The 26,397-nt window shown below is 46.8% G+C and overlaps 1 protein-coding gene across 1 annotated transcript in view; it reads right to left on the minus strand.

Annotated features, from left to right (window-relative positions):
* Positions 1 to 26,397, minus strand: part of foxp1b (forkhead box P1b) — a gene marked incomplete at its 3' end in the record, with an annotated part of 80,746 nt that overhangs the window by 17,192 nt on the left and 37,157 nt on the right. The window contains exons 3-7 of the mRNA XM_079999982.1: positions 18,628 to 18,765; positions 17,999 to 18,091; positions 14,624 to 14,771; positions 7,426 to 7,660; positions 3,116 to 3,223 (exon numbers count right to left, since the gene is read on the minus strand). Coding sequence (XP_079856108.1) covers positions 3,116 to 3,223; positions 7,426 to 7,660; positions 14,624 to 14,771; positions 17,999 to 18,091; positions 18,628 to 18,747 — 704 coding nt within the window. The 5' untranslated portion in view covers positions 18,748 to 18,765. The remainder of the gene's footprint in view (positions 1 to 3,115; positions 3,224 to 7,425; positions 7,661 to 14,623; positions 14,772 to 17,998; positions 18,092 to 18,627; positions 18,766 to 26,397) is intronic.

A 26,397-nucleotide genomic window follows, 5' to 3' on the forward strand; every position in this document is an offset into this window, starting at 1 on the left:
ATGTTTTCAGAATATTAAACAGTATGAGAAATCATATGACAAGATTACATGATGTTCATTTGTCCTTGATGTTCAACATGGCCCCCTCGAGAAGAAGAAAGACAACCAACCCTGGCCAACGGCCCCTCCGGAAGTTTTTAGTTTGAATCCCCTGGTGGAGAGGTGTGATTTGGGAGTTTTGTGTCCGGGGCACTAGAGGGCACTGCAGGGTTTCCGTGGCTCTGACCCGGGGAGTGGACAGAGGGGACTATGGAGGGAGGGGGTGGGGGGGTGGGGGTGTTAGTGATTTTGAGGCCCCAGGCAAAGACCAATGGGAGGCCTTCTCCATTTTGCGTAACGCAATCATAGCTAATGGCCAAAAAATACTTGGAGGCAGCTCTTTTCAGTTAGCAAAGCCACAGAACTAAAGGACGGACCCAAATGAGAACTCTAACTAAAGAACTTGGCGCGCAACCTGGCGGAACAGTTGCTCGATTCTGGTGAGGAAAGCAGAAACGCTGTCTGGAACAGCAACACCAACAAGCAAAAAGACAGCTTGGATAATTGATCAGTGGCACCTTGGAAGCTCTTATATATACAGCCTTCCGACAGTCCCCTCACCCCACACACACATGCACAGAGAAGACACACATGCTGTACACATACACACAGTGAAGAGAAGGCGATGCACGTCCTCACTGTTCTAGTGATATTGAGACCATCATAGTTCCAAATAGTTTATGTTCACTAGTTGAAATGTAAAAAAAAAAAAAAAAAAAGGAAACACAAATTCAAGAGGCCCTTTGGCAGACAAGGACCCAAGCGATCGCCTACCTATGTCTTATGGTAAAACTGTCCATGGGGGAGGGGGGGGACCCGGACCGTGACCCCCTGCTCCGCCAAATGACACAGGAAAACAGGAATAGAGATTTGTTGGCTTTCCATTTTTTTTCCGCCATTGTTGATGCGGAGTGCACCTAGGTATGTTGTGTTTTTCGTAAAAGATTGAATAAGTACACCTGCAGTTTAAAACAACTTTTTGAGTCCGGGGTTAGTTGTTGCTGTTGGAGCACGGGGCCCGGAATCTGGTTGAGGTTATGAGTCCTCCTCACCTTTCTCTCTCTCTGGTACATAGTGCTCTGTGTTCTGCACATACACAAACACACCCAAAAACACATGCACACACTGTATACATATGCAGATAGACAGAAAGGCATTCCCACATACAGGGTAAATAGAGCAACAAGGGCGCAATTTACTTGCTATTTGCTCTTTCTAAGAGTGTAACACACACACACACACACTCTCTCTCTCTAACAGACACAAACAGACTTGCCTCCACTCACTTTTTATCTCTCATTTTAGATCTTTTTTAATTTAATAATTTTTCACACACACACACACACACACACACACACACACACACACACACACACACACACACACACACACACACACACACACACACACACACACACACACTCTATTTTTCAGAAGGCCTGGAGTAAGGTTTTTCTGGGTTTCATGTGGAAGTGCTTAAGGGTTTGAGAGTTAACACCTTCTGAGCTGCTCTCGCTAAACAAAGGCGGCTTTGTGGAGACTCTCCCCCGAATGTTTTCTTAACGTGTTCCAAGCAGTTTAGGCAGGCAACTAAAGTAAACAAGATGTTGCCACGATAAAAACACTTGTAAAAACACGGCGACGGAGTGCACTTAGAGACTTGCCTTCTTTTCCTTTTTTTCGAGATGAGAGCTTTACCGGGGCAGTGACGGAATTTCATTCCTCGCTCTTTTTCTAAACAAAGGGGGCGAGGCCACGTCAGAACACAATAAATAGTGACGGATTGAAGAGGGCACTCCCAACAGCGCGCTGTTTATCGGAGAGGATCAGGGCGGGGCACGGGTTGGATGGAAGTGCATCTTGCTAATATTTTGTAAGAAAATAGATAAGTTATTTTCCCCATTTTAGTCCCCCCCCCCCCCCCCGAGAAATTCTAGGTGCTTCAGCTGTACCATCCGGCAATCGGACAAGCTACAAAAAAAAAAAAGAATAGAATTGTCTTTAGTTAAATTTTGTTTTATTCTCATTTTTTATTTTATTTTATTTTTTATATATAAAAAAACAAAACTAACAAACAACAACAAAAAAAAAACGCTCTTAGAGTGGATTTCATCTGAGGAAGATTCCAAATGTTGACTTGAAGACAGTCAAAAAACCTCAAAACAATCTCTATCTCGCTCTCTCGCTTAACTGCTCCCCGGCGTATCGCAAGGAAACGGCGTGCTGGCCCGCGTGCTTGTTTTGGGATAATGGAATTGTGTCACATCTTGTTTAAAGTGTGTCTAATACCGGGGCGACAGTGAGCCATTGATCTGCTGCAACGGCGCAGATGTTTCTCTGGTTGTGCGTTGAGATTAACAGATAGAAACGCCGGTTGGTTAAATAGAAAACTATTTTGGGATTGTGGAATCATTGTAAAACAACCCACCCCCTACCCACAAAAAATAAAATAAAAATAAAGGGAGATCTCAGTTCAGGCAGGACAGAATGGTGTTAGCGTGGTGGAGAAAATAATAAATTAAAAATGACAGTACACGGGAGCAAATTTCTGCTTTGGTATGCTAAACACGGGGCTGGTGTGGCTCTGCAAACAAACAAGACATACTGAAAAAGAAGTCAAGGAAGCAAGGCATGAGAACGAAGGCCGAAAGACAAACAGACCGCAAAGAGAAAACACAGAATAGGACAGAGAGAGAGAGGGGGAAAGACAGACACAGACAGACAGACAGACACACACGCACGCTAGTCCTCCTGTCCAGTGACAAGGGCAAACATGTGGAGCGCCCTGAGTGTCGGCTGCCACAGATAAACATCCTCCCGTTGTTTGTTTGGGAAAAACGGCCCCTGTCACCATGGGAACAGCACTTATCGCAGGAATAAGAGGCCCCTGCTGCTCCGAGAAGGAGACCCCACCTCGGCACCCTGGCCGAGAGAGAGGCGGCGGCGTGGAGCTCGACCCTGGTAGCGCTAACAAGCAGCTGCACCTGCAGTGCCTCTTAAGACGCAGAGGGGTGTGTGGTATGGGGGGACGTCGATAGGTGTAATCGACCCGAGACCAAAAATCTTGAGCGCTTACTTGAGGAATGAATGGAAGTCGTCGAACACGGCCTCGCAGCCAGGCCACTTGCACACGCCGTGGCCGTAGAGTGGGTGGCAGTGGGGAGATGTCTCCTCTAGTGTGGACCTGGAATCAGACACGGGAAGGGACGGCAAAAGTAAGTTAGTTGACCTTTCTGCTGATCCGTGTCCCGGAATGGCTCGACATTGTTCTGTAGAACCTGCTGCCCACCGTGGTACCAGAAAACATTCCCTGCGGAGGCAGAGGAGTCGTCGCGGGGAAGACCTTGTGCGAGAAACCACCGAATCGATATGTAATTATTTTGCACCGCGGATCCGAGTCGAAACCTGCCTTTGATCGGCGCATATTACAGGGCATCCGTCGACCAGTCCGCTCTCCCGGATGACCTGTGACTCTTCTGTGGCGGAGCCGCAGCGCACGTGTGGGGGGGTGGGGGGTGGATCAGTACCAGTATTACAACCCTCTGCCAAAACAAATGACAGAACAGGCCCCTACGCCTGTATTCGCATTTTTTTCTACAGACCGATCGGGCTGGCCCAGATGCGCACGTGGGGAATGTCATCGGAAAAGAAAAGAAAACAAACTTGCACAATGTTTTCCATATGGCACGAGGCGCAGGAGTGGAGGTAAATGTAGCAGGCTGGCGCTGGGCATGTTACTGTGCTGTCGACATGTTAAGAGGCGGAGACAGGCGGCCATATGGACACGGACGGCGTACAAGACACACAACTCTCAGCTACAAGAGCCTGGGGGACCGGCCTACATCTCTACCACCTGTGCTTCTGGTGCCTCGCCTCCGCCTCCTCTGCCTCCGCCGCCTCGACTCCCACCTCCACTCCCGCCTCATGTCTTACGTAACAGGCTTCCACACAGCCGTCTGCCTCTCTCCCTCTAAATATGTTTATATATATGGGATATATAAGAAATAGATGCGTATTTCATTCAATTTTTTTTTAAATGTGTCGTTTGGTTGGGGCGATAAATAATCTGTGAAGGACGAATGGACGATATGAGGGGAATTAATCGAATTGCAGCCTGGCGATTTTTGCAGGATTACATTTGGCCGAAGTTCAGATTTAGAATCTCATTTGCGCGTGGGGCGGGAAAAGGCCGTACCTTGTGCGGCAACATTTGAGGGGTTTGTCGCTGTGTTATAATTACTCACTTAAGGGTTGACGTTGTTCGTAACACGTGGAAATCGCATTGCAATTAGGAAGCAGTCAAGCGTTCATGAACGTGGTTAGCGTTTCCTCCCACTTTCTCTCAAAAGTAAGACTTTTTTCTTTTCCTTTTTCTAATTCAATTATGAATTATGCATTCACATTAAGAGCTCTGTTTTGATACAGCTAATAAATAGACGGCAGAGGAGCCATTGTAATGAGTTTCTAACAAGGAAATGTGTGGACCGGTGAAGGTTTTTTCGTTTAATTTAAACAGATCTTCTCTCTCTTAATTCTTCGCCGAGCGGGCTTGCCGGTTAATTTCTGCATTAATAAGATATTGAAATGTGGAGTGCGCTGGGACTCGGAACACAAAGCACTGTGAAGGGGCTGGAGGGGCTTTTCTTAAACGAACAAACGGCTAAACAGCAGTAAATGACGGAATTCACACCAAATGAGCTACATTAGTGTAATGGGAGAGGTGCGTCTCGTTTGGATTCGCGGGGCTTTTCCCTCTGTTTGTGACCCCATTCGCACCGAGAAGAAAAATAGAGGGAAAAAAACGCAGGTGGTGTCAAATTTGACTGCGGCCATCTTACGTTTAGATGAAAACCTTGATACCAATAATTTTATGATATTTCGGGGGTGACTACTGCCGCTTTCATAAGACATCTACGCACGACACATATTTTAGAAACCGCCATTACCGACGTGAATATCATGACCAAGCAGGAGGCGTTGACTGACTGCTAGAACAGTCTAGGAAGGTCAGCGATATTGGTATGGTACATATTAGTACCATATAAAGTTTATCACCGAGGCCCAGTGTGGCTGAAGCTTACAGGTGTTTCACTATGTTTACAGAGAAAAAAGAAACCCTGGACAAAAGAGAACACACACACAGCTGGGAGCCAGTCGTCCTCCTTTTGGCCGTGAACGATGATGCTCCGTATCTATCACGGATGAGAAAGGAGAAGATTGATGTCCGCCGTGCTCGCTCAACGTCTGGCCCGGTCACAACACACACACTCTCTCTCTCTCTGACTGCGGGGTATTGATGTCAGCCTGCCCCCAACCCACCCCCTGCCACCCCTACAAACCTCCATTCCATCCTTTCCGCTCCCACTCTACCCTCCGCCACTCAACGGTTTACTCTAAATGATTTAATTACGATTTTCTTTTCTGTAAGACAAATGAAAGGCGAGAGAGGGAGAGCGAGAGAGGGGGTGGAGAGTGTTGATGTTAAATCTGATTATTTATCTCCTTAACAGATTGCTGAGTTACATACGGTCCCCCGAGCTGCGGTTGTGCCGATGGTTGCCGGGAAGTAAAAGTGGGCCAAAAGCGTCATGAGGATGCTCGCCCCGCGCTGCAGTGGTTTGGGAATTGATGTCAGATACAGATCGGAAGCATTTCATTTAAATAAGCAAAGTGTTGAACAAAGATAACCTGGCTCACTTGGGTCTCTCTCTCTCTCTCTCTCTCTCTCTCTCTCTCTCTCTCTCTCTCTCTCTCTCTCTCTCAGAAATGCGCGCCAAGCCGGCAGTGATTGAATTTCTCCTCCTTCCTTTAAGACGGAAGTGTAAAGCTTGCGAGCGATGCCTGTGGATGCACTTAAGGTTTTAGTTGCAGGCGTCTCTGTGCCTGGGCAAGATTTTATATGACACATGAAACTAACTACACGGCGCTCAGGGCTCACTGTAAACCAATCTGAAGCCGGCCGGGAAAATGCGGGTCCACCGGGCCAGGAGGAGGCAGCTTGTTTCTGTTGCATGACAAAGGACTCGCAGAAGCGCATCAATTAAAAGTTCATTAAGTTCAGCACAGGGAGGATGAGCGGATGCTCTCTATTTACGGCCGGGCCAGCCTAGCCCATTATCTCCAGCCTGATTATTCAAATCCCTGGATTATAACTCAGACATTCTTATTTTTTTGCCCCTCTTCTCCTCTTGGAGCCTGGCGTGGAATAATCATACTTATAATAATAATTCAGTTTTTCTTCCCATGGAAGTCTGATTAGAATGGAGTCTGCATCATCAAAAGGGGGGTGATTTTTTTCTTTTGATTTTAAGCACGACGACGAAGAAAAAAAAAAATTAACACATGAAAGGATTATTGGTTTTCCCGGCGAATCTAAATTAGCATCGTCCGGGCGTTTAATAAGAAATATTTGCCGCTCACTTTGTATCGGTCATCCATTCCTTTTTTCCCCCCTGTTTTGGGAAAGCTGGGTAGTGCAGTGAACCAATGAGAGTGGCTGGGAATCACCTGAGTGAGAGATACTGAGATACCGGGCTGAACATCCGCACCCGGAGCAACTGGCGCTTCAAACCGGAGCATGTGCTGAACCGTTCCTGATGTCTTTTTTCATCTCGGAGTGAGCGAGCGTAGGGGCAGGGTGGGGGTGGGTGGCAGTTCTCATCCCTGCCTTTCGGCAAACCTCGGCTCAAACCGATCGTTGATTTAACCTCACCTTGTTTGTTTGTTTGTTTACCAGGGAAATAGCGCGATAAGATATCCAACAGTCTAGACAAGCAACAGCGTTCGCTTGAGTATAAATGGTGTCGTAGTTCCCGTTCCGAATTGAGGAGCGTTGGAAGTATGTAAGGGAAAAGTTAATCATACTTTCAATTTGAAAGAAAAGGACAATTTTCCTGTGTGTCACCAAAACAATAGCTTGATGTTGATGTTAACAGCATGCCCCTTCCCATGACTCCATTATCTCTTCTCTCCAAACCCCATCCTCGCAGGCTTTTCTGCGGAATCCCCAGCTCATGGGGAAGGCGCACTGGAAATGTGCTGGCCTGAATGAAATTAGTACTATTAATTCCTGGGCAAAACCAAGGAGTGTAGTGGCCCAGGGGGGAGAGATTGCGGTTGGAAATACGACATATATCTGTCTGTGGGGGTCAACGCCAGGAACAGAGACACAGCGACGACGAGTCGAAGGAGGGTCGGACAGAAAGGCCTTAAAGAATAATGGATTCAATCGTTCAAGATGTAGAACGTGCTTGTATGTACAGGGCAACGTGGGGGTGGGATATCAATATACATCACAATATCCTAGGGCTGCACGTTGTAGGATACTTAAGGCCTTATCTTCTCGTCACTAATTTGTTTCCGAAACGTGGAATCAGGATGGCTCACCCTTCTCTCTTGTGGCTCATGTACTGGCCGTTGGTGGAGGCGTGCTGATTGAGGAGTGGATTCTTTGGCGGCGCCGGGGAGGACAGGTCGAGGCCCCGGTGGCCGTTGTTGTGGTGGTGGTGGTGGTGGTGGTGGTTGTTATTGTTGTTGGTGCCGCCGCCGTTGTTGTGCTCCTCCTTCACATGAGCGTTCGCCACTTCCTTCCACAGCTGCTGCAGATCCGCCGGAATCACGCCTGCGACAAACAAATAGGATAATTAAATCAATTAACGGCTAATCTGCTGCTCTCCGCCGGATAATTCAATCAAAGCCTCGGTAAACAGAGCCGAGTATTAATTAGTAAGTATTCCGACGGCACACGGTAATACACTGAGAAGAGATCCTCGCCCCTCCTGCCAATCTTTGGCTCCGCCCTCACTCGCTACCCCCCCAATCCCGTATTTGTACACACAAATCCCTGGTATTCACACGTGTTTCATGCCCACGGTAAATAATTAACACCCAGACAAGGCATGAAATCTGAATAATCGTCATTCATGTTTTCTTGTTTTTTTATCCCTCTGACAAACAGGAAAGGCGCGCGGGGGGGGGGGGCATACACACACACACACACACACACACACACACACACACACACACACACACACACACACACACACACACACACACACACACACACACACACACACACACAAAAGAAGTTTACAATAGCGACGAGGGAAAACACCACCCCACCTCTGTCTCCTTGAGAAAAAAAGGACCCTGGGGTAATATTCTCAAAAGCGCATTAATGTGCAAAATACTTAAAGCCGCTGCACCGCCTCCAATTGACACAGAAGACTTAAACCTTATTTAACAAGTCAAGCACGCTGCGGCTCACGCATGCCTTTCTGGGGGATGTGCCTTCAAGATACAAGACGGTTTTGTTTGCGTGCGCTGGAAATACAACCTCAAAGTGTGCGTGTGTATTTGCGTGTGTGTGTTTTCCCTTCTTCACAGCAAGAGTGACAGCAATTCCGGCACCCTGGGCCAGGTCGGGGATGAGAGGGGATAATGTCCTGTTTGTACACCCTGCTTTTCCACATCTGCGAGGACCGAGCCTTTGTTTGCGCACAATGCACACATGTGTATGCGCCGGGTCCGCGGCGTGTCAGTTAATGTCCAGGGGGAGGGGGGCGGGGGATTCACTTGACACAAATGAGGCTGAAGCGTGTGTTGAAATGAAATGCAGAAGCGGAGCAGCCAGGCTAAAGCCTTTTTGGCCATTTGTCAGTCAAAAAAATGTAAAAAAAAGTTTTTTTTAATATAGCATGTTGAAAAGTGGCCTATGGGTTTGGCTGTTTGGGGCGGTCGATGGTTTTGGGCTCTGGTAAAACATTTTTATACATATATTTTTTAGGCGCAATGTAAGAACGCCCTCCGGATATCTGGTCGCGAAATAAATAAAATAAAATCAACCGTGGTGCAATGGGCAGCACCGCTCGTTTAACATTACAATTAATTAAATCCATTCTCGAAATGAGAGCCGGCAAATAGAAAGATGATTTGCACATGCTTATCTCCTCGGGTTTATATTCTCCAGATCGCCCCCCCCCCCGGCGTTTTAATCACCAGCTGTATAGATACCAGAAGTGCTCCTTTCAAGCACCAGATTGTAAAACATTGTGTGCAAAATGCTTAGTCTTAATTTATTCCTGTTGTGGAGGGGGGGAAAAAGAAAGAAAGAAAGAAAATAACTGCGAGGTGAAGATCTCAATGCGATCAGCAAAAATATTTTTTAATTTGATAAGCTACTAAAGATTTTAATTATGCCGGTAATGGAGAACATTGGGCTAATGAGGCGGAGGACTCCGGAGAGACGCGGGGGCTAAGAACTGTGAAATGAGTCTGATAGGACCGCTGTAAATTCACACTAGATCGTTTGCATATCAAAGAGCAGGAAATGATTGCAGGACAAATCAATAACCTTTCCACGTTCCAAGGAGCGTCTTTCCTCAGCTGAATATCCCGACACGCATCCCCGCCCCCCCCACCCAACACACACACCCCCACCCCTTCTATTCTGCCCGGCTGTATTCTGTCTTATTCTCTCCAAAGCCTTGATGTGCCCTAATCGAATCGCACGGCCGTGACAGGCTAAACATGCTTAATATTGCAGCCGGCGTCAAAGCCACAGCGATTCATTGGTGGTTGCCTCCGCGCCGCATTATCAAAGGCTCCATTGTTGTTTTGATGGTGTGAGGGATCCTTGAAGGAAGGCAAAGTTATATTTTTATTTTTTTTCTTCCCGTTCCACTGTGATCGCTGGCTGAGAAGGGGAAGGTCACCGGTGATGCGAGTGTCCTGCGCCTCGACAGCGGGAACAATCATTTTCCCCCCCACTTGGTGCCGGGTGACAGTGGGAGATGTATTTTTAGCCGATGTGCTTGACAGGGCGGCCCACACTGGCTCAATTACCCAGCGGTCCGGGTGACCCCAACACCACTGTTTACTCGGATGAAACCGCAGCGGCTAGACTGGTCTTATGAGAGGGGGTAACGGAGTGGGACCGAGGCCGTCTCTTCCTGGATCCGGCGCGGGATTTTATGGCTCAGGATTTGCGGCGAACCCAACATCATTGCACCTCTTTGAATTTAGCAACAGCCATGGTTCATGAGTCCATATAAATGACAATAAAATGTCATTACTCAAATGTCTCCGAAGGATATTATGTTCAGTGTCCGGACAAACCGCATTTGCTTTTTTTGGAGAAAGTCCCCAACTGATTAGATTGGAAGACATAATGACATTGATCTGTAAATCCCCTTTATTTGGGGGGGGGGGGTGTCCCACAGTGTGTCTGTTCTTTAAACACTGTATTGGTTTATCTTTCCCCTTTCCATTTTTCAACACAACTACTCCACTCATTACAGCTGGGAGATACAGACAAGCACTTTAAAAAATGTATGTTGTTGGGACACTTGATTGATCACCGGCTTCTCAACTCAATTTTACCTCCGCAGGTAGCTCTGGCAACGGGACAGGCCGGGCACTTCAACCTTTTCCTGTCCTTGTCCTCCTGTACCCAGGTGACCATGTTCGAGCAAGCGGAAAGTTGATTTAAGGTTCATAATGACATCAGTTGCAGGCCATCATCCAGCGAATAAAAAATAGCCCCCGGCGCTCCCGGCTCTTTAAACCCGGGCTGTTACTTCTCACGCACAGTGTCAGTGCCATGGGGGTGGGGGGTGGCGGTGGCGGGACAGTGACACCGCCATTAGTTTATTGTTCCGTCAGGCTGCAACCTCTGCTGCGCCCCTGTTTATGTTGCCGTATTCACCGGCCCGCTGATATCCGCCCCCCTAGGCCTAAAATGTGTTCCGTCCTGATGCAGGAGGAACTATTACCAGCGGCCCACTGCTGGAGGTATCAATCACTGACAGGTCACCTGCGTTTCACGCCGCCGTCCCTGATGTGTGAGCGCTTCATATCTGGCAACATTCTTTGCCTTCATATTAGCGACAAATTTGTCTTGTCGCCGCCCCGCCGGTCTCTCCCAGACAGCTTAACCGATGTCATCCGACTACCAGTACTCACTCTGTGTGAGAGCGGCCTGGGAGGCGCGTCAGGGCCACACGAACACACCGTGACACGATACACACCCACGACCGAACCCGGGAGCGCAGTGTAAAAAACCGCCCCTTTTCGCACACTCACACCCTCAAAATTAGATATTATCATTTTGGGGTTGGGGGGGGTTTGTTTAAAAAACCAGAGAGTAACTAGATCTAATCCACATATTCATACAAGTTATTTTCAAACATCACGTTGAAATGTCAACAGATGCAGCTGCTTCTACAACTTTAAAACACTACCGTCAAAAGAGAAACACAAATTCGACAATCACATATAGAGAGCAATTGTTCTTCACCAACTTTCTCAAAAATGGGATTTTGTGGGATTGTTCAGTCCATCTATTCAGAGTTAATATGACTGATCTCTCCACCAAGAGTTACTACCAACTTGGACTGCAATGTCATGGCGAAACCCTTCCTCAGCACGCTTTTCTGTAATTCTCAGTGGTGCGAAATATATTGGTAAATCCATTGTTTCCGCACAGAGGAGGGAAAAAAGGCAGTTTCGCATGTGATTGCACTGACCATTCTGTTTGGATATCTTCACTTTTGAAATACAATTTGCATCAATTAAAAGTCACGCTAACAGCTCCCCCCCCCCCCCCCCCCCTGCTCCCAAGTCAAAATGTATAATCAGCCAGGCCCAAACAGAGCACATTCACTCATCATCCCCATTGCGACGCTTACTACTGGCGAATATTGTAGATTAGATCTGAGCTCCATAGGCTCTGCCCGTTGATGCGTGAAAGAGTTTAGCCAAGTGGAAAACAGAAAGGTCATCAATAACTTCAAACAGTCGAGCAGAAAATGCGTGGACTGCGAGGGGAAACTGCAGCGCCCGAAGCCAAGTGTTTTTAAAAGCCGTCTTGGACACTGTTAGCCATCAACGGAAGCGACACCGAATAGTGGGATTTAAATTGCCTGAATTTTCTAAATAGAAACAATGACAAAAATAAAAAGTGGTGAGCACAGTAAACGTCTTGACTAAAGTCATTTGGTCCAGATCAATGAAAGGGTCCAGAAGCGTGGTAAGTGAAGAAAGCAGCACGATGCCTCACAGGTGTTTGATGATGACAGTGCGTTAGTGTAAACAGGATGTTCTGGAACTATTGTGAAATGCCGCTAAAAGTAAAGCGCCTCTGCACATCGCCGGTGCATGACTTTACCCAAGGGGTGTGTGTGTTTGCCAGACATCTGACATAGGGTAATTCAGCCATGCAAACGCACAACGCGGTGTACTTCCACGCCTGCGCCTCAGGCAGTCATCTGCTGACGGATGAGTGATTCCATACCCAGTCCAAACAATAACATCACTATACAAACCCTGTTTGTGTTTGCCCATTACCTAAGCACCCCTCCGAGCCCTCCCGTTTTATCGCCCTTATCGTGTTATTTCAAAACTTGTTTGTCTTAGCTGCGAATGAATAGTCAATGTCTTGTTCCAAAAACCTCTGTGAAGGCGCCTTTGTCACTTGGGGGACCGCTCCTTGAGAAAATATTCCAGTGTTAATAAACAAAATAAACTTCCTGTCCAAACAACAGGTATTGACTTCCAGTATCTCCTGACGCTGAGGTGCAGCCGGTGTTTGGGACAGAGCTACACTTCCCCCGGGCTAAAGGCGATTCCAACCAGACACACTCCACCTCTCCATGTCTTTGTCGGCACACGCAGGGTAAAGTAGGACAGGCAGCTCAAAGGTACAACGCGTGGGCCTCGTGCTGAAGACCCGAGAATTTCGCCTTCACAGGCAGCCATGGTGTCTGTGATTCAGGAGAAGGGGCATATAGTGCATCGCCCTAAATAACGTGGGAAGTGAGCTTCCCCTTGTGAAGGGTGGCATACTAGAGTCAGGGTTTGAGAAAATTTGGTAAATCCTGTTTCACGCCGCTCATCTTGTGCTACATGGTTCACCTTGCCCGGGATGTCGTTTTGCGAGAGCAGTAGTACAGCAGACCACTCTCGAGGCACTGCGGCACTGAGCCTGAGTGAGGCAGTGCAAGGACAGAGGACAGTTCTAAGGCTTTCACCAAGTTAAAATATAGCCAAGAGCCCCGTGTGACAACAGAGCTAAAGAGTCATCCATCATCTTTGTCCCATTATTCCTGGGCTACTTATACGATCTTTGCTCAGCACTTAGCAGCCCCTTTTAAATCGAGCGATCGTAATTGTGTTTCCACCCCAAAAACGACCATTATTAAACAGAATCTGCTAAATACAATAGATTCTACTTTGACAACGCTAGTGTTGATCCGGGCCAAGGGGCTATCAATGCACCCCCAAGGCCCTGCCATGGAGCCTGGAGTTGACGGTGCGGCACAGGGTATCCCCCTGGCGGATGATTGTAAAATCGCGATCTAGATGATTGTCTCTATGCAGTTAAAAATGGTAAATGGCAATGATCCTTTAAGTATTTATTTTAGGACAACCTTGTTCTAAAAAAACCCAGCCTTTGATCCATTCCCCAAATAGCTGTTGGAGTAGACCACGAAGGAAAAGACGGAAGAGAGGAGATACTACAACCAAAGGAGAAATACTTAAGCAAACGAAGGGAGTGTTTTGGTACCCAAAGTAATTTTGAGTTTTGTCATACTATTTTGGAACTTAGGCATGAGGACAGAATGCTCCACCCATCATTGTATAAAAACTTAGATTACATCAATGCTGTACAAAGCAAGCCCCATGGATTAAGAAGATAAAGATAAAGGTACTTTATTAATTACCAAAGGGAAATTCCAGTCTGAAATGCTTCCAACTCGATCTTGTGGCCAACGCTGGCACTGCAGTTTAAATCTTGGCCCAAAAACATTTTTTTTTACCATAGACATAGACAACGCATCTCTCTAAAACTAGCATAAAGACAACTGGAACACTGGAGAAGTTCAAAAACGAATCTATCTAATCTACACTTTAAATCATTGTGGCAAATTTTCTTGGAAGCCCAGCAAACCTCATTTAGGCAGATAAACACTATCGTTTTCTGCAACTACTTTTCAACACTTGGGTTTGGGCCGATCTATATGCAAAATATCAAGGGACACAAGTTTCTAAACACACTCACACTAGGTTATTGTTTTCTAAATGACATATTTATGTGGCGCTCGCAAATTTTAGTTCTGAGTTAAGGTCAGGAACTTTTTTTTTACAAGCAGTTGCAATAACAAAAAAAATGCCATAGCCATGTTGTCATTTAGATTAATATTTATTTTTTATGATGACAATTGGGGCTAGGTATTGGGTAGGATCTCACGATTTGTTTTCTAATTTGATACCAAGGGTCACGATTTGATTCAATATCGATTCAATGGAACAAATTCAGTTTGATACAGAAATTAAATGATTCAACTCATTTGTGACTATGGTGGTATTTAATTTGAGCGGAAAATTCCAAACAAAGTATTGGCATCACAATTCTGAAATTCGATTCAGAAATCGAAACAACATAATTTAATTATGTTAAGTATGTATGTTGTATAGAGTATTTTTTTTTCCCCCGTTTGAAAATAACATTATCCAGGCATCGCGTTCCACACAACACGTGAAAATATATGTCATTGATAAAATGGCTTCTTCTTACAGTACTGACCCTGAGCGAGGGAGTGCAGGGGCAGGCCCGTCTGGCCGGGCTGGATGCTGAGCAGCCCCTGTCTCTGGAGGTTGAGCAGATGCTGCTGCTGGAGCTGCTGGACCTGCAGGAGCTGCTGCTGGAAGGCCAGCTGCTGGGCCGATACCTGCTGCTTTGGGGGAGACAAAGAGAAACACCATCAGTAAACATATATTGTGCGTGCACATCGGAGCCAGGGGCACACACTCAGGGTGGAAATTCCGGTTTGTACATGACAGGTGCATTTATATATACAAGTTCAAAACTGTGTATTCTGCACAATGTTCACATTAAATAGTGTCAATTTCAAACAAATTGTATCAATACGCGTAATTACGTAGGGAAAGACACGGTATGGTTTGGTACAAGGTATTGAGCAACTCCCAGCACATTTTGTCGTTCAAGCTAGGGTTCGTTGGGGCACAAATAGGAGACAGGTAGAGGAGTACATCTCTCTTGCTCGCTCTCTCGCTCCCTTAATTAACGAGGAGTCGGGAGGCAAATGACAAACAATGAAACAACATAGTTAATCATTCATAATAAGAGCCACAGGAATTTAATTACAGCCATTCATAATTCAGCAAACAACGTGTGACTAAATCAAAGTGCTTAATAACCACCCCAGCCGCTCTCTCTCAACTCTCCTGGGCCGCCAGCCCCGAATGATCCGACTGGGTAGACCCGACTGGTGTAGTGGGGAGACGGAAAATGTCCCAGCAGGCCACTCGTTCAGTGCGTTTTTTTTTGATCGTTTGGGAAGTGATACGTGTGAAAGTTGCGCAAGACGGAGAGTCAATAGCGGGATGAAAAACAAAAGATTGGCAGGAGAGAAAGAGAGAGCTGAAACAATAAATAGCAGGAAATGATCCAATATCCCCCCCCCCCCACTCTTCTCTGAATCAAAACAAACAGGAGATCCTTTTTAGATAAATTATGTTTGTGTCTGTGTGTGTGTGTGTGTGTGGAGAAAGAGGGAGGGGAGGGGGGCAAGGGACTTTTTAACTTGTTTGTTAACCCAGGTCTCCACAACTAATCCCGAGAACCCCCCCCCCCAAAAAAAGTGTGTCTGTGTGTGTGTGTGTGTGTGTGTGTGTGGGGGGGGGTGTATATTATTGCCTCCCGTCAAAACAACAAGCAGCATACCGATCGATCCGGACAAAGAGCTGCTTGTTTTCTCCACAGATAAGGAGCGGCAAGCAAAATACGCATGCCTGGGAGGGCAGGATATGAGGCCTGCATACGAGTACACAAGGCCGCTTTTAAAGGAGGTGGTGGTGGTGAGGGGGGGAGTATTAAAAGCGTGACCGCACCCTGTTACCAAATACAGGATACACCCCTTTGTTTACTCCTCACAATCGAAGCGCGGCGCAAAAAATATATGTTGAGTCAGGGACTCTGAAACTGGCTGAAAGAACCAGATAAGGGAACCAGGGTTGTGCCGCCCTCCCATCCCTTGGGTTGTCAGAGGGGCCTGTGACATGCGACCACCCCTCACCCTCTGTGGAACTCTGTGGCAGTTGCTGCGTTAAGGGCAACTAGGAGGGTCCTCTCATTCCATCAATAAGATGAGGGGGGAACGACACAGAAAGAGAGAGAGGGGCGGTAGAGTAGATAGGTAGATAGATAAGCAAATGTGAATTCAGGGGGTGCATGTTGCCTGTGGTTGGTGTTCTTCGGTGGCTCCAGCTTCTCGCAATAGACGCCCGTGCTACGGGGGCGGGAGTTCACAGAGGAACGACACCTTCCGTCAGCGCGCTAAACAAATTGAGGGCGGCTTTGAAAGTGAAAAAAATGAGAACAATTGCTAATGAATTTAACTCTCTCCCTTGGACTCCTTTCTTCTGGTCTCATCAGCTGACAGGAGTTCCTGTGCGCTCCCAGCATGCAGACACATTAGAAAAAATAATAAATAAATAAATAAAACCCGGACCCAATAGACCAAAATAAGAGGTTAACAAGAAGTGGCACGCGGGAGCGGGAAATACAGTCGCTGACAAGTGATAAAGAGTGGCACTGGCAGGCCTTTATTGTCGGGCTTCAAATGTAAAGTTAAAGATCTTTGGAAAAGAAAAAAGAAAAATGAAATTTTGATGTCTTTAAAATAAAAGAGGCACAAAGCAACAACAGGGGGTTATTGTCTGCCAGCCACAGGGGAGTCGCTGCATAATTCTTATGCTGTCTTTTGATGGCGGGCGAGCAAACGCTACTGAAAGGAGAGGGAGCGAGAGAGAGAGACAGAGAGCGAAAGAGAGCGAGAGAGAAAGAAAGAAAACATCGTCAGAAGGCAGAGACTCTCGAGACTGCATCCGCTTCCTGTGATCATACATAATACGCTTCAAGAGTTGTTTTCTTCTCCCCCCCCCGCCCTCTGCCCCCCTGCTCCGTTCAACTGATCAATTACACCTCCATCACTCCCATTCTCACCCCCCCCCCCCCCCCCACCTCCGCTGTTTACATCAGATGCGACTTGGTGACAGGCCCTATCTGAGGCTGAGGGAGCTCCGCTGTCATGTTGATTTATGGGTGCATCACGCCACAACTTGTCCAAACTGAAGCCCGCAGTTCATTAATTAGGGAGCTGTGACTTTGAAGTTCCCCCACTCCGACAGCGCGCGCGTGTGTAGAGTGTGTGTGTGTAGAGAGTGCATGCGTGTGTGTGTGTGCGTGCGCACGTGCGTGAGCGCTGTTAACATTCAGCTTCAGTCTCAATGCTCACGCTCCCCTTCACCCCCCCCCCCCAAACGCGGCGCTCAACGGGGGAAAAGGAGAGGAGGCAGGGGGAAAGGAGGAAGGAAAAAAAAAAAAAAAAAGAGAGAAAAATTCCCAGATCGTCTTTGAACTTCTTTTGACCGCGCAATCATTTTCTTTGTCTGTGGTGAAGTATCCGGCAGCCATTAACGCATGTCGACTTGCCGCCTATGGGCGATTCCCACTGTAGCGCCGGGGAGCAAAGGGGAGGAAAAGAGGCAGGGAGAGAGAGAGAGGGAGAGGGAGAGAGATGAGGCAAAATAAAAAGGAGAAAAGAATGGCAGGCAAAGCTGGGAGAGTTCTCCGCGCCGATATCTCACAATTACATGCCTCCGCTCCTCTGCCACTTCCATGTTAATTACCGAGGAAGAACCTCTCCCCATTGTACGATGCTTGTTTACGGAGAAAAAAATAAAAGAAAAAACCCTTCTTTTAAGTTCATCACCTGGGCAGCGTCGGTCGCTGGGTGACTGGCGGCTCGCTAATCTGAACGCCCCGGCGTGTTTGATTGATTCGGGTTCTCTCTCTTTGAGGGAGGGAGGGAGTGGGGGGATGGGGGGGAGGGCCGGGAGGGGGGTTGGTCAGGGTGGTCCGGACGGGGTCTCCTACCTCTTTGCTCTGTTTGCTGCCGGCATGCTGCTGCTGCAGGAGCTGGAGGTGGAGCTGCTCCTGCTGCTTCTTGTAGAACTCTTGGAGCTGCTGCTGCAGAGCGCGCACACCCACACACGCGCGCACACACACACACACAGAGGCAGAGAGGCTGGACGTGAACAGGAGCGGTGTTGTAGATAAATGGGCGTACATATCAAACTCAGTGGTGGCCGTTGCAGGACCCAACACTAACTTTTACAAGTGGTTGCCAAATTGGCAACAATGCTTCAGCTGCCGGTTGCCAAGACTGTCAAGATGGTTGCCGAATTGTAATCACCTTATAATTGAGTGCTAATGATCCTATATCATTTTAACCCATATTTCAACATTGTCACTTTCTCCACCATTTCTGCCAGGGGAGCGAGTTTTCCTTGGCGGAAGGCTCTAAACATATGGAGTACTAATATTTCGTAACATGAAATAAAAAGATTGGTTGAGAGACAACAGAGCAACCGGACCACACAAGAGGGTTGACAATGGCCAAAAGTGTCGTCACCTGGGTGCAACTGGGTTATTGTTGGGTAAAAGTGTAGTAGTGTCAGTACAGTATTTTTTTTTTTAATTTTGCAGGCATGTGCGAGGTGTACCTGCTGTAACATGAGGGCCTGCTGCTGCTGGAGCAGCACCTGAAGCTGCTGAGGGCTCAGGACCTGCTGCTGGAGAATCTGCTGCATCTGCTGGGGAGTTATTACCTGGGGCGTCATCATAGCCACTGACACTGGCACCTGGACCGCACACACACACACACACACACACACACACACACACACACACACACACACACACACACACACACACACACACACACACACACACATACACACACACACACACACAGAAAATTGAAATCTTAATACACTTATCTGGCACACAGAAATCACAGAAGACAACATAGTTACGGTTTATCGAGGAAACGCAATGAAAACAGACTAGGATTCTCGGGTCTGTGAAATCTGAAACAAATACTTTTAAAAGCCACAGTGTCCCACCACAGAGATAATTTAAGAACCCCCCCGACCGACCCCAATGGCTGTCAGCCGCCATCTATTAACGTGGCGACGAGCCGTGTACCTCCAGCGGGTCCAAACACACTCCCGGCAGAAAGGTGTGAGCTTGCAACGCCTCAAAAACAAGCGATTTGTTATGACACTGAGCAAGGGGGCCGGGGGGTAGTAGGGCCTTCACTCACACACATACACACGCACACAGAGTTGTCAGAGCGCCTTAATTGCTCGGCGACGCACAGGACCCCGGAGTTTGTCTGTCTGGATGCCGCCACTCAGCGGCGTGACATGCAACACCATTAAAGGGCTCTTCCACTGACGTCCGAGGCGTGCAGACAAACAGCCCCAACGCAACACGGAGTGCTGATAGAGAGATTGTTAACATTTTCTTTTGGGGGGGAGGGCTCATTTTTGTCCTTTTTGCACCGCAAAAAGGAGGGTGACGCTCTTGTCTTGACGCCAAGGTTAGCCAAATTGTGTGGCGGCCTCATCGCTAATGACACGCCACCCCCCCCTTTTGAATTTTTCATGCATTTCTGAATGTAATTTAGCTGTTAAGAATCTCGTCCGCCGCTGCTAAGGGGCTTCTCTTGACAACACACACATATTACGTGTCACACTGTCCGTCCCCTCATACCGCGGCGTGAAACACAAACAAAGCAGAGGGGTTTAATGAACGCTGCTGTGTGAGTGGGAAAGGCCAGCGATGTCATTCAGGGCCGGCGTCACACATCATAGTGTACTCGCACACGCACGCACGCACGCACGCACGCACGCACGCACGCACGCACGCACGCACGCACGCACGCACACACACACACACACACACACACACACACACACACACACACACACACACACACACACACACACACACACACACACACACACACTTCTTGCTCCCGACGAAGAAAATGCAATATTAATACCTACCCGAAATACGTCTCAATATGGCTTGTCTTGTCATTTGCATAGCCTCCCGTTCCCCTAATTTCACACTCTTATCCGCTGAGGGATTCATTTATTTTTTTCGTAGAGGCCTCCTATTTTGAAGGTCAAATATGCTTTAAGCTGACCCCCAAATATGAGATTATAGGGCCTAAAACAACCCCCCCCCCCCCCACACACACACACACACACACACACACACACACACACACACACACAGCTACCTGTTTAAAAAGCCTTTCCATTCAAACATGCGCAACAACTTTCGTATTTGACATCCTCCATATTTCCTTTTAACTTCGATGTTACGGGTGCAGACGAGTCTTTTTTCTTTCTTTCTATAAATAAATTCGTTTTTAATTGTGCTTTCTTTGATGTCATATTATATAGTCTGGCCGGATGAAAGGAGTAAATGAGAATTAAGTCGAAGTTTTTTCTTTTCTTTTTTTTTTTTTTTACACACCGTCTCGGCTCTCGAATAGCCGATATTTTCATTAGAAAAAAAAGGAAAGACCGTGCTCTCATTCCGTTTAATTGTCTTTATTTTTAATACCTCGAGTGTATGTGGCACCAGGGCTTCGCACCTCGTCTGGCTCACTGGTAACTACGGTTACGGCGGCTTCCTCTCTCTCGGCGCAAGGCCCCGGCAAGAAGCTATTACAGACCTCCATTTTATTACCCATTACTACTGAGGTCATTAGCGGCGAGAGGGATTGTACGCTTCTTAACCTATTGATCAACGTAACTACTACCATTTAATCCCGCGCTTAAGGAGCGAAAATCTGCCTAAGACGGGGCGGCAGGGGAGGTCGCTGGCGAGGAGCAGGGCGGGAGGGAGCACTTTAACTGAAAAATATTGTAAAACACCGGACGCCAGTCTCCATTTAGAGCTCTCCCATACGGTTGCGAACCCCCCATCCAACTCCAGATTAACCCACATACATCACCATCGAAGAAAAGGGCCGAGTGGTGCTAAAAACTGGAGGGATTCACTCTGTAACTATGTCTTACCGGTGCGAAACAGGTGTAAAACAGAGAGAGAGAGAGAGAGAAAAGAAGGAAATTCTGGGCATGCCAGAAATAGCTGACGTTTATGAATTTTCACAAAGGTGTGCCGTTCTCTTTCTCTCTCTCCAGGTGCCTCACGTACATAAACATTCAAACCTGGAACATTCTCACACAGCCGCCGAGTGACTGGAGGCGATTGTACCGGCACAGATCTGCTCTCACACACACACACACACACACGGCAGATCTAAGCTCATGTACCTTTTTTCACAACATGTAAAGATATATAGAGAGCAAACTGTACAAAATAGGGCAAACAATGTTTGTCATAGATACATACAGTGCATACATGCAACACCATCCATCAGAGTACAGTCACGCCATATGCTCAATGTAAAAAAAAAGGGGCATATTAATTTAACATCCTTAGAAATTGCAGTGTAACTGTATTTGCCACACTTTTATTGTTAGATTTTGTTTCTATGAATCTTTTTAGGTTTTTGTTAAAGGTAAAAAAAAAATAATAATTACATCTTTGTGTATATAAACAAAGAACTTAGACCTCTGCGTACCTTTCGACACACACACACACACACACACACACACACACACACACACACACACACACACACACACACACACACACACACACACACACACACACACACACACACACACACACACACACACACGGCAGATCTAAGCTCATGTACCTTTTTGCACAACATGTAAAGATATGTAGAGAGGAAACTGTACAAAACAGGGCAAACAATGTTTGTCATAGATACATACATACATGCAACACCATCCATCAGAGTACAGTCACGCCATATGCTCAATGTAAAAAAAAAAAAGGGGCATATTAATTTAACATCCTTAGAAATTGTAGTGTAACTGTATTTGCCACACTTTTATTGTTAGATTTTGTTTCTATGAATCTTTTTAGGTTTTTGTTAAAGGTAAAAAAAAAAAAAAAAAAAAAAAAAAAAGACATCTTTGTGTATATAAACAAAGAACTTAGACCGCTGCGTACCTTTCGAGACACACACACACACACACACACACACACACACACACACACACACACACACACACACACACGGCAGGGACGGGAGACAGTTTGCTGTCGTCAAAGGCCGTCAAGTTGGCAAAATGAGAGCAAAATATGATTTTCTGATGAGGGAACACAATGCAGATTCAGTTAATGAAGACGGTCGCCGGTCCAAGTCAGAGGTCAGAACCCGGTGAGGCGGGTGAGGCGGGTGAAGTGGGCCAGTGCCCCACCCCCCCACACCCACACACACACACACACACACACACCCACAACACCGAGGAGAGACACCAATTAAAGAGAACTGAAATGAGGGGGAAAGACACCAACATCAGCGAGCCTGGCGCACGTATTACTGACCGCGGAGGTTGCCGGCCGAGATGAAGCATAGAAGAGGAGAGGGAGTGTGGGAGGGAAAAAGGAAAGAAAGAGAGCGAGTGAGTGTGAGGGAGAAAGACAAAAAAGAATGAGAACGTTCAAATTTTCATTTGCACTCCCCAGGGGTCATCTTGTTGTGTTTTTCTATTTGGTTTGCGGGGGCATCAAATGGAATGGAGAAGTACGGAGATAACAAGCCTTTGAGAGAGGAGGCCGCTGTGTATGATGCTGTTGTTCTACCTTGGTCTGAGAGAAAGAGAGCGGAGCGAGTTAGAGCCGCCCACTGCACTATGCTGCACAGGCAGGTCCCCACATGGGCATCTTGCAGGTATGTGTTATTAATTACCACTAATATTACAGTAAAATAATAATAATTATATTATTATTATTATCATTATTGTTATTATTATCATTAATTTATCATATCGATTGTATATAGTATTACAGTATACATTACACATGATATTATATATGATTGTATAATAATAATAATTATTATAACAACAAATATATAAAATAAATATATTTTCCTAGGGACTTGCAATATCAGTGAATATTGGATATCAAGATTCAAGATCTGAGACACTAAAAAACAAACAAACAGAACCAAAATCTCCCGAATGGCACATGACTCCTCACCGATGCCGTCATTTGCTCTCCACATTTAGTACGCTTTAAAACCATGTTTATACGTTTATAACACAGCTAGTGCAGTCTAATGATCTTTCCATCTGATATATATATATATGTGTGTGTGTGTGTCCGAGTTGGTGTGGGTCTGGTTGAACCTGCTGGGCGGGGCCTGCAGGTCCATGGGACCCGCCGGGCCCCTGAAGCACTCCAGGAAGGAATCAGGTCGCTCCACTTCCTCAACTAAACTCAAATTTATATATATATATATATATATATATATATATATATATATATATATATATATATATATCACATCACACACACGCACACACACACACACACAGAGACACACACACACACACACACACACACACACACACACACACACACACACACACACACACACACACACACACACACACACACACACACACACACACACACACACGGGGAATGATTGATGTGATTCACAGCAACTGTAAAAACAAAAGTGGAGATTGCATTTTAATTAACTTTCAGACTACAAACAAACAGGTTTTTTTCGGGCCCAACGTCGGGTTTGAACAAACAAACTTTGCGGCAAATCGAGCGCGCCTCGGCCCAACAATAATAGCTGAGCTTGTGTGCAGGGCGCCCTTTCCCACACTCGTCTCTTGCAGGTGCCCGTCGCCGAGCGCAGGGCAGGCACCCCAACCCACTATGAACACACACGTACACACACACATTGGTACGATGCAAAGTATCTCAGCTTTGATATGTGCGAGGGGAAGCCACCTTATTCAGACACCTCTTTTATGCAAAGGATTTTTCAAATGCACTGTTGTTTTCCGTACAAAGGGGAATTTCGATTCATTCAGAAACATTCTTTTTTTTTATTCGAAAGTAAACATTTCCACACTTTAGCCTGAACTTCATACATTTTTATGAAGAGGCGAGCACCCACTTGTGTTTCCACATGGGAGACTCTGGTGACATATCCTGACATTCCTCTCGACCTTTAAGAAGCAAAAGTAAACTTACAACCATAAAAAAAGACGTTTTCCTGGGCACTGGCAGATCTGGCTGAGGGAATACTGTATGACACACACACACACACACACACACACACACACACACACACACACACACACACACACACACACACACACACACACACACACACACACACACACACACACACACACACACACCAAAAAACCAGGCCCCATCTCTCCATCGTGCGGCGTGGGTCAGACAACGGCGCACATATTTAGACGCTGCATTACTCACGTCGGTCGAGATTTAATTAAGATCACAGCCTCTGAATTTTTTTTTTTTTTTTTTTAAATAAGAACTTAAAATCCCCAACCCACCACCCCTCAAAAGGAAAGTGTAACCAGAGACAATGAAAGACACATCCGCATGCAGATTGTTTCCATCCTTTGCACACCGGCGACGCTAAAAAGCTAATCCCTGTTTCCATGACTGCAGGCGACGGGGGTTGGGGGGTGGGGTGGGGGGGGTGGGGTGGGGGTTGGGGGGGGTGCAGATCATAGGACTTCTTCCTTGCATCGGGTGGGTGGGGGGCTTTTGTGACTCACATAAACTGTACACTCGATTAATAAACAGCTCAGAAGAAAGAAAAACAACAAAAAAAAAAACCTCTTCGCAGCTTGTTTACGATATCAAGTGTGAAAAGTTTAAGGCCAGAGATGATTCGGGAGACCTCACACACAAACCCTGTTATTCACCCCCCGAGGGGGCTTGTCAACTGTATGGCTTTTAGGAAAAATAAAGATAATAATAATAATAATAATATACTAGCAAGAAAAAAATAAACGTGGCATCTCAGGTGTGAAGTGGGTTTATTTGAAACAGACGCATGCACGAGCGCACACACACACACACACACACACACACACACACACACACACACACACACACACACACACACACACACACACACACACACACACACACACACACACCCGTTAACAAAGTGCTTAGAAGAAGACACGGCTCTTTTGAAAAACGCGTCTACGTGTATAAACATGTTTGGGGAGCCAGTGTGTGGCGGCGGCATCGACAGCGGAGAGCAGCTGGTTCCCTCCCGCGCTAGGTTCACCCCTCAACTATTCTATTCCACACCCTCTACCTCTCCTCTTCGTCTTTCCTCCACTCTCAGTCTCCCCTCCGCTTGCCCGCTCCCACAAAGCCAAAGCCACAGTCCCCTCGCCCCCCTGTAAAGGATATCCCAGGGAGCCGTGGGGGCTTTACTCTGACGGCCCGGACCGGCTGCCCCACCGTCTCTGTCTCTCACTCCCCAGGAACATTATATGGTTGCCTATGTCATGGTTTAGAAATGACAGGTGCTGGCAGCCCCCCCGCGCTCTGACAGGCCACCGCACAAATAACGGCCCCTGCCTGAAAGGGGTAATGTACTACTAATGAACAATAAATCAACTTTGATTACAAACTGTCAGCCCAATCAGCTCGCACTCCAACACTCCCAAACTCACAAGTCCCCGGCACAGCTGCACGGCATTACACCGTCCGCTGCCCTCCTCCTCCTACCCCTTCTGGTCCTCCTCACACCTCTGATCTTCACCTTCACCCTCCCCAACCACGAACACCCCAATCTCAGCCTCAATGATGGCCACGTTAATACCTGACACAAGCCCCGCGAGAATAACAACTCACAGCCGAAATTGAGATTGAGAGCAAACAAAAAATAACAGATATTGAGACATTTCGCCGCACTGTCGAGCTCGCATTAACACAATTAAATTACAAAAATGTCACATATAAAGCACAAAAACTGCTTTCCATGTCATATCATTAAAATGTATGATTCAATCTGGCCACTAAAGTATAAAAATACAACTGTCCTGAGAAGGATTAAATTGTCTTAACCACACACACCTAACACGCACACGCAGACGTCCAAATACCCTTACTTTTTCAGGACGATATCGGTGCTGACATTCGGAGTGACAGCATCGTTCTAATGTGATTTGCTGGTGATGTGACAACGGTCAAATATAGAAGCGCTACATCCGTCCGTCCGAATTCCCCGTGACACGCAGAGGGGAGCGTGACGGGCGTGGGCCAAACTCTGAGAGAAGAATGCAGAGAAAAATAAAATAAAAATGTAATAATAAGTCTGACCCGGGCTCTGACTGCGACTAACAAACACACGCTTCGGGTCTGGGACCGCCGTGACCAAAAACTCCAAACTTGTAAAAAGTAAAAAGTCTAAACTACAGAAGCGTCCGTGCTGCCTGCTGCTACTGTGTTAAAACACACGGACGCCAGCGAGGTGCTATTTCTGGGGCTGAAAAAAAAGACAAAAATAA

This window comes from Zeus faber (assembly GCF_960531495.2).
Source record: "Zeus faber genome assembly, chromosome: 5".
Classification (NCBI taxonomy): Eukaryota; Metazoa; Chordata; class Actinopteri; order Zeiformes; family Zeidae; genus Zeus; species Zeus faber.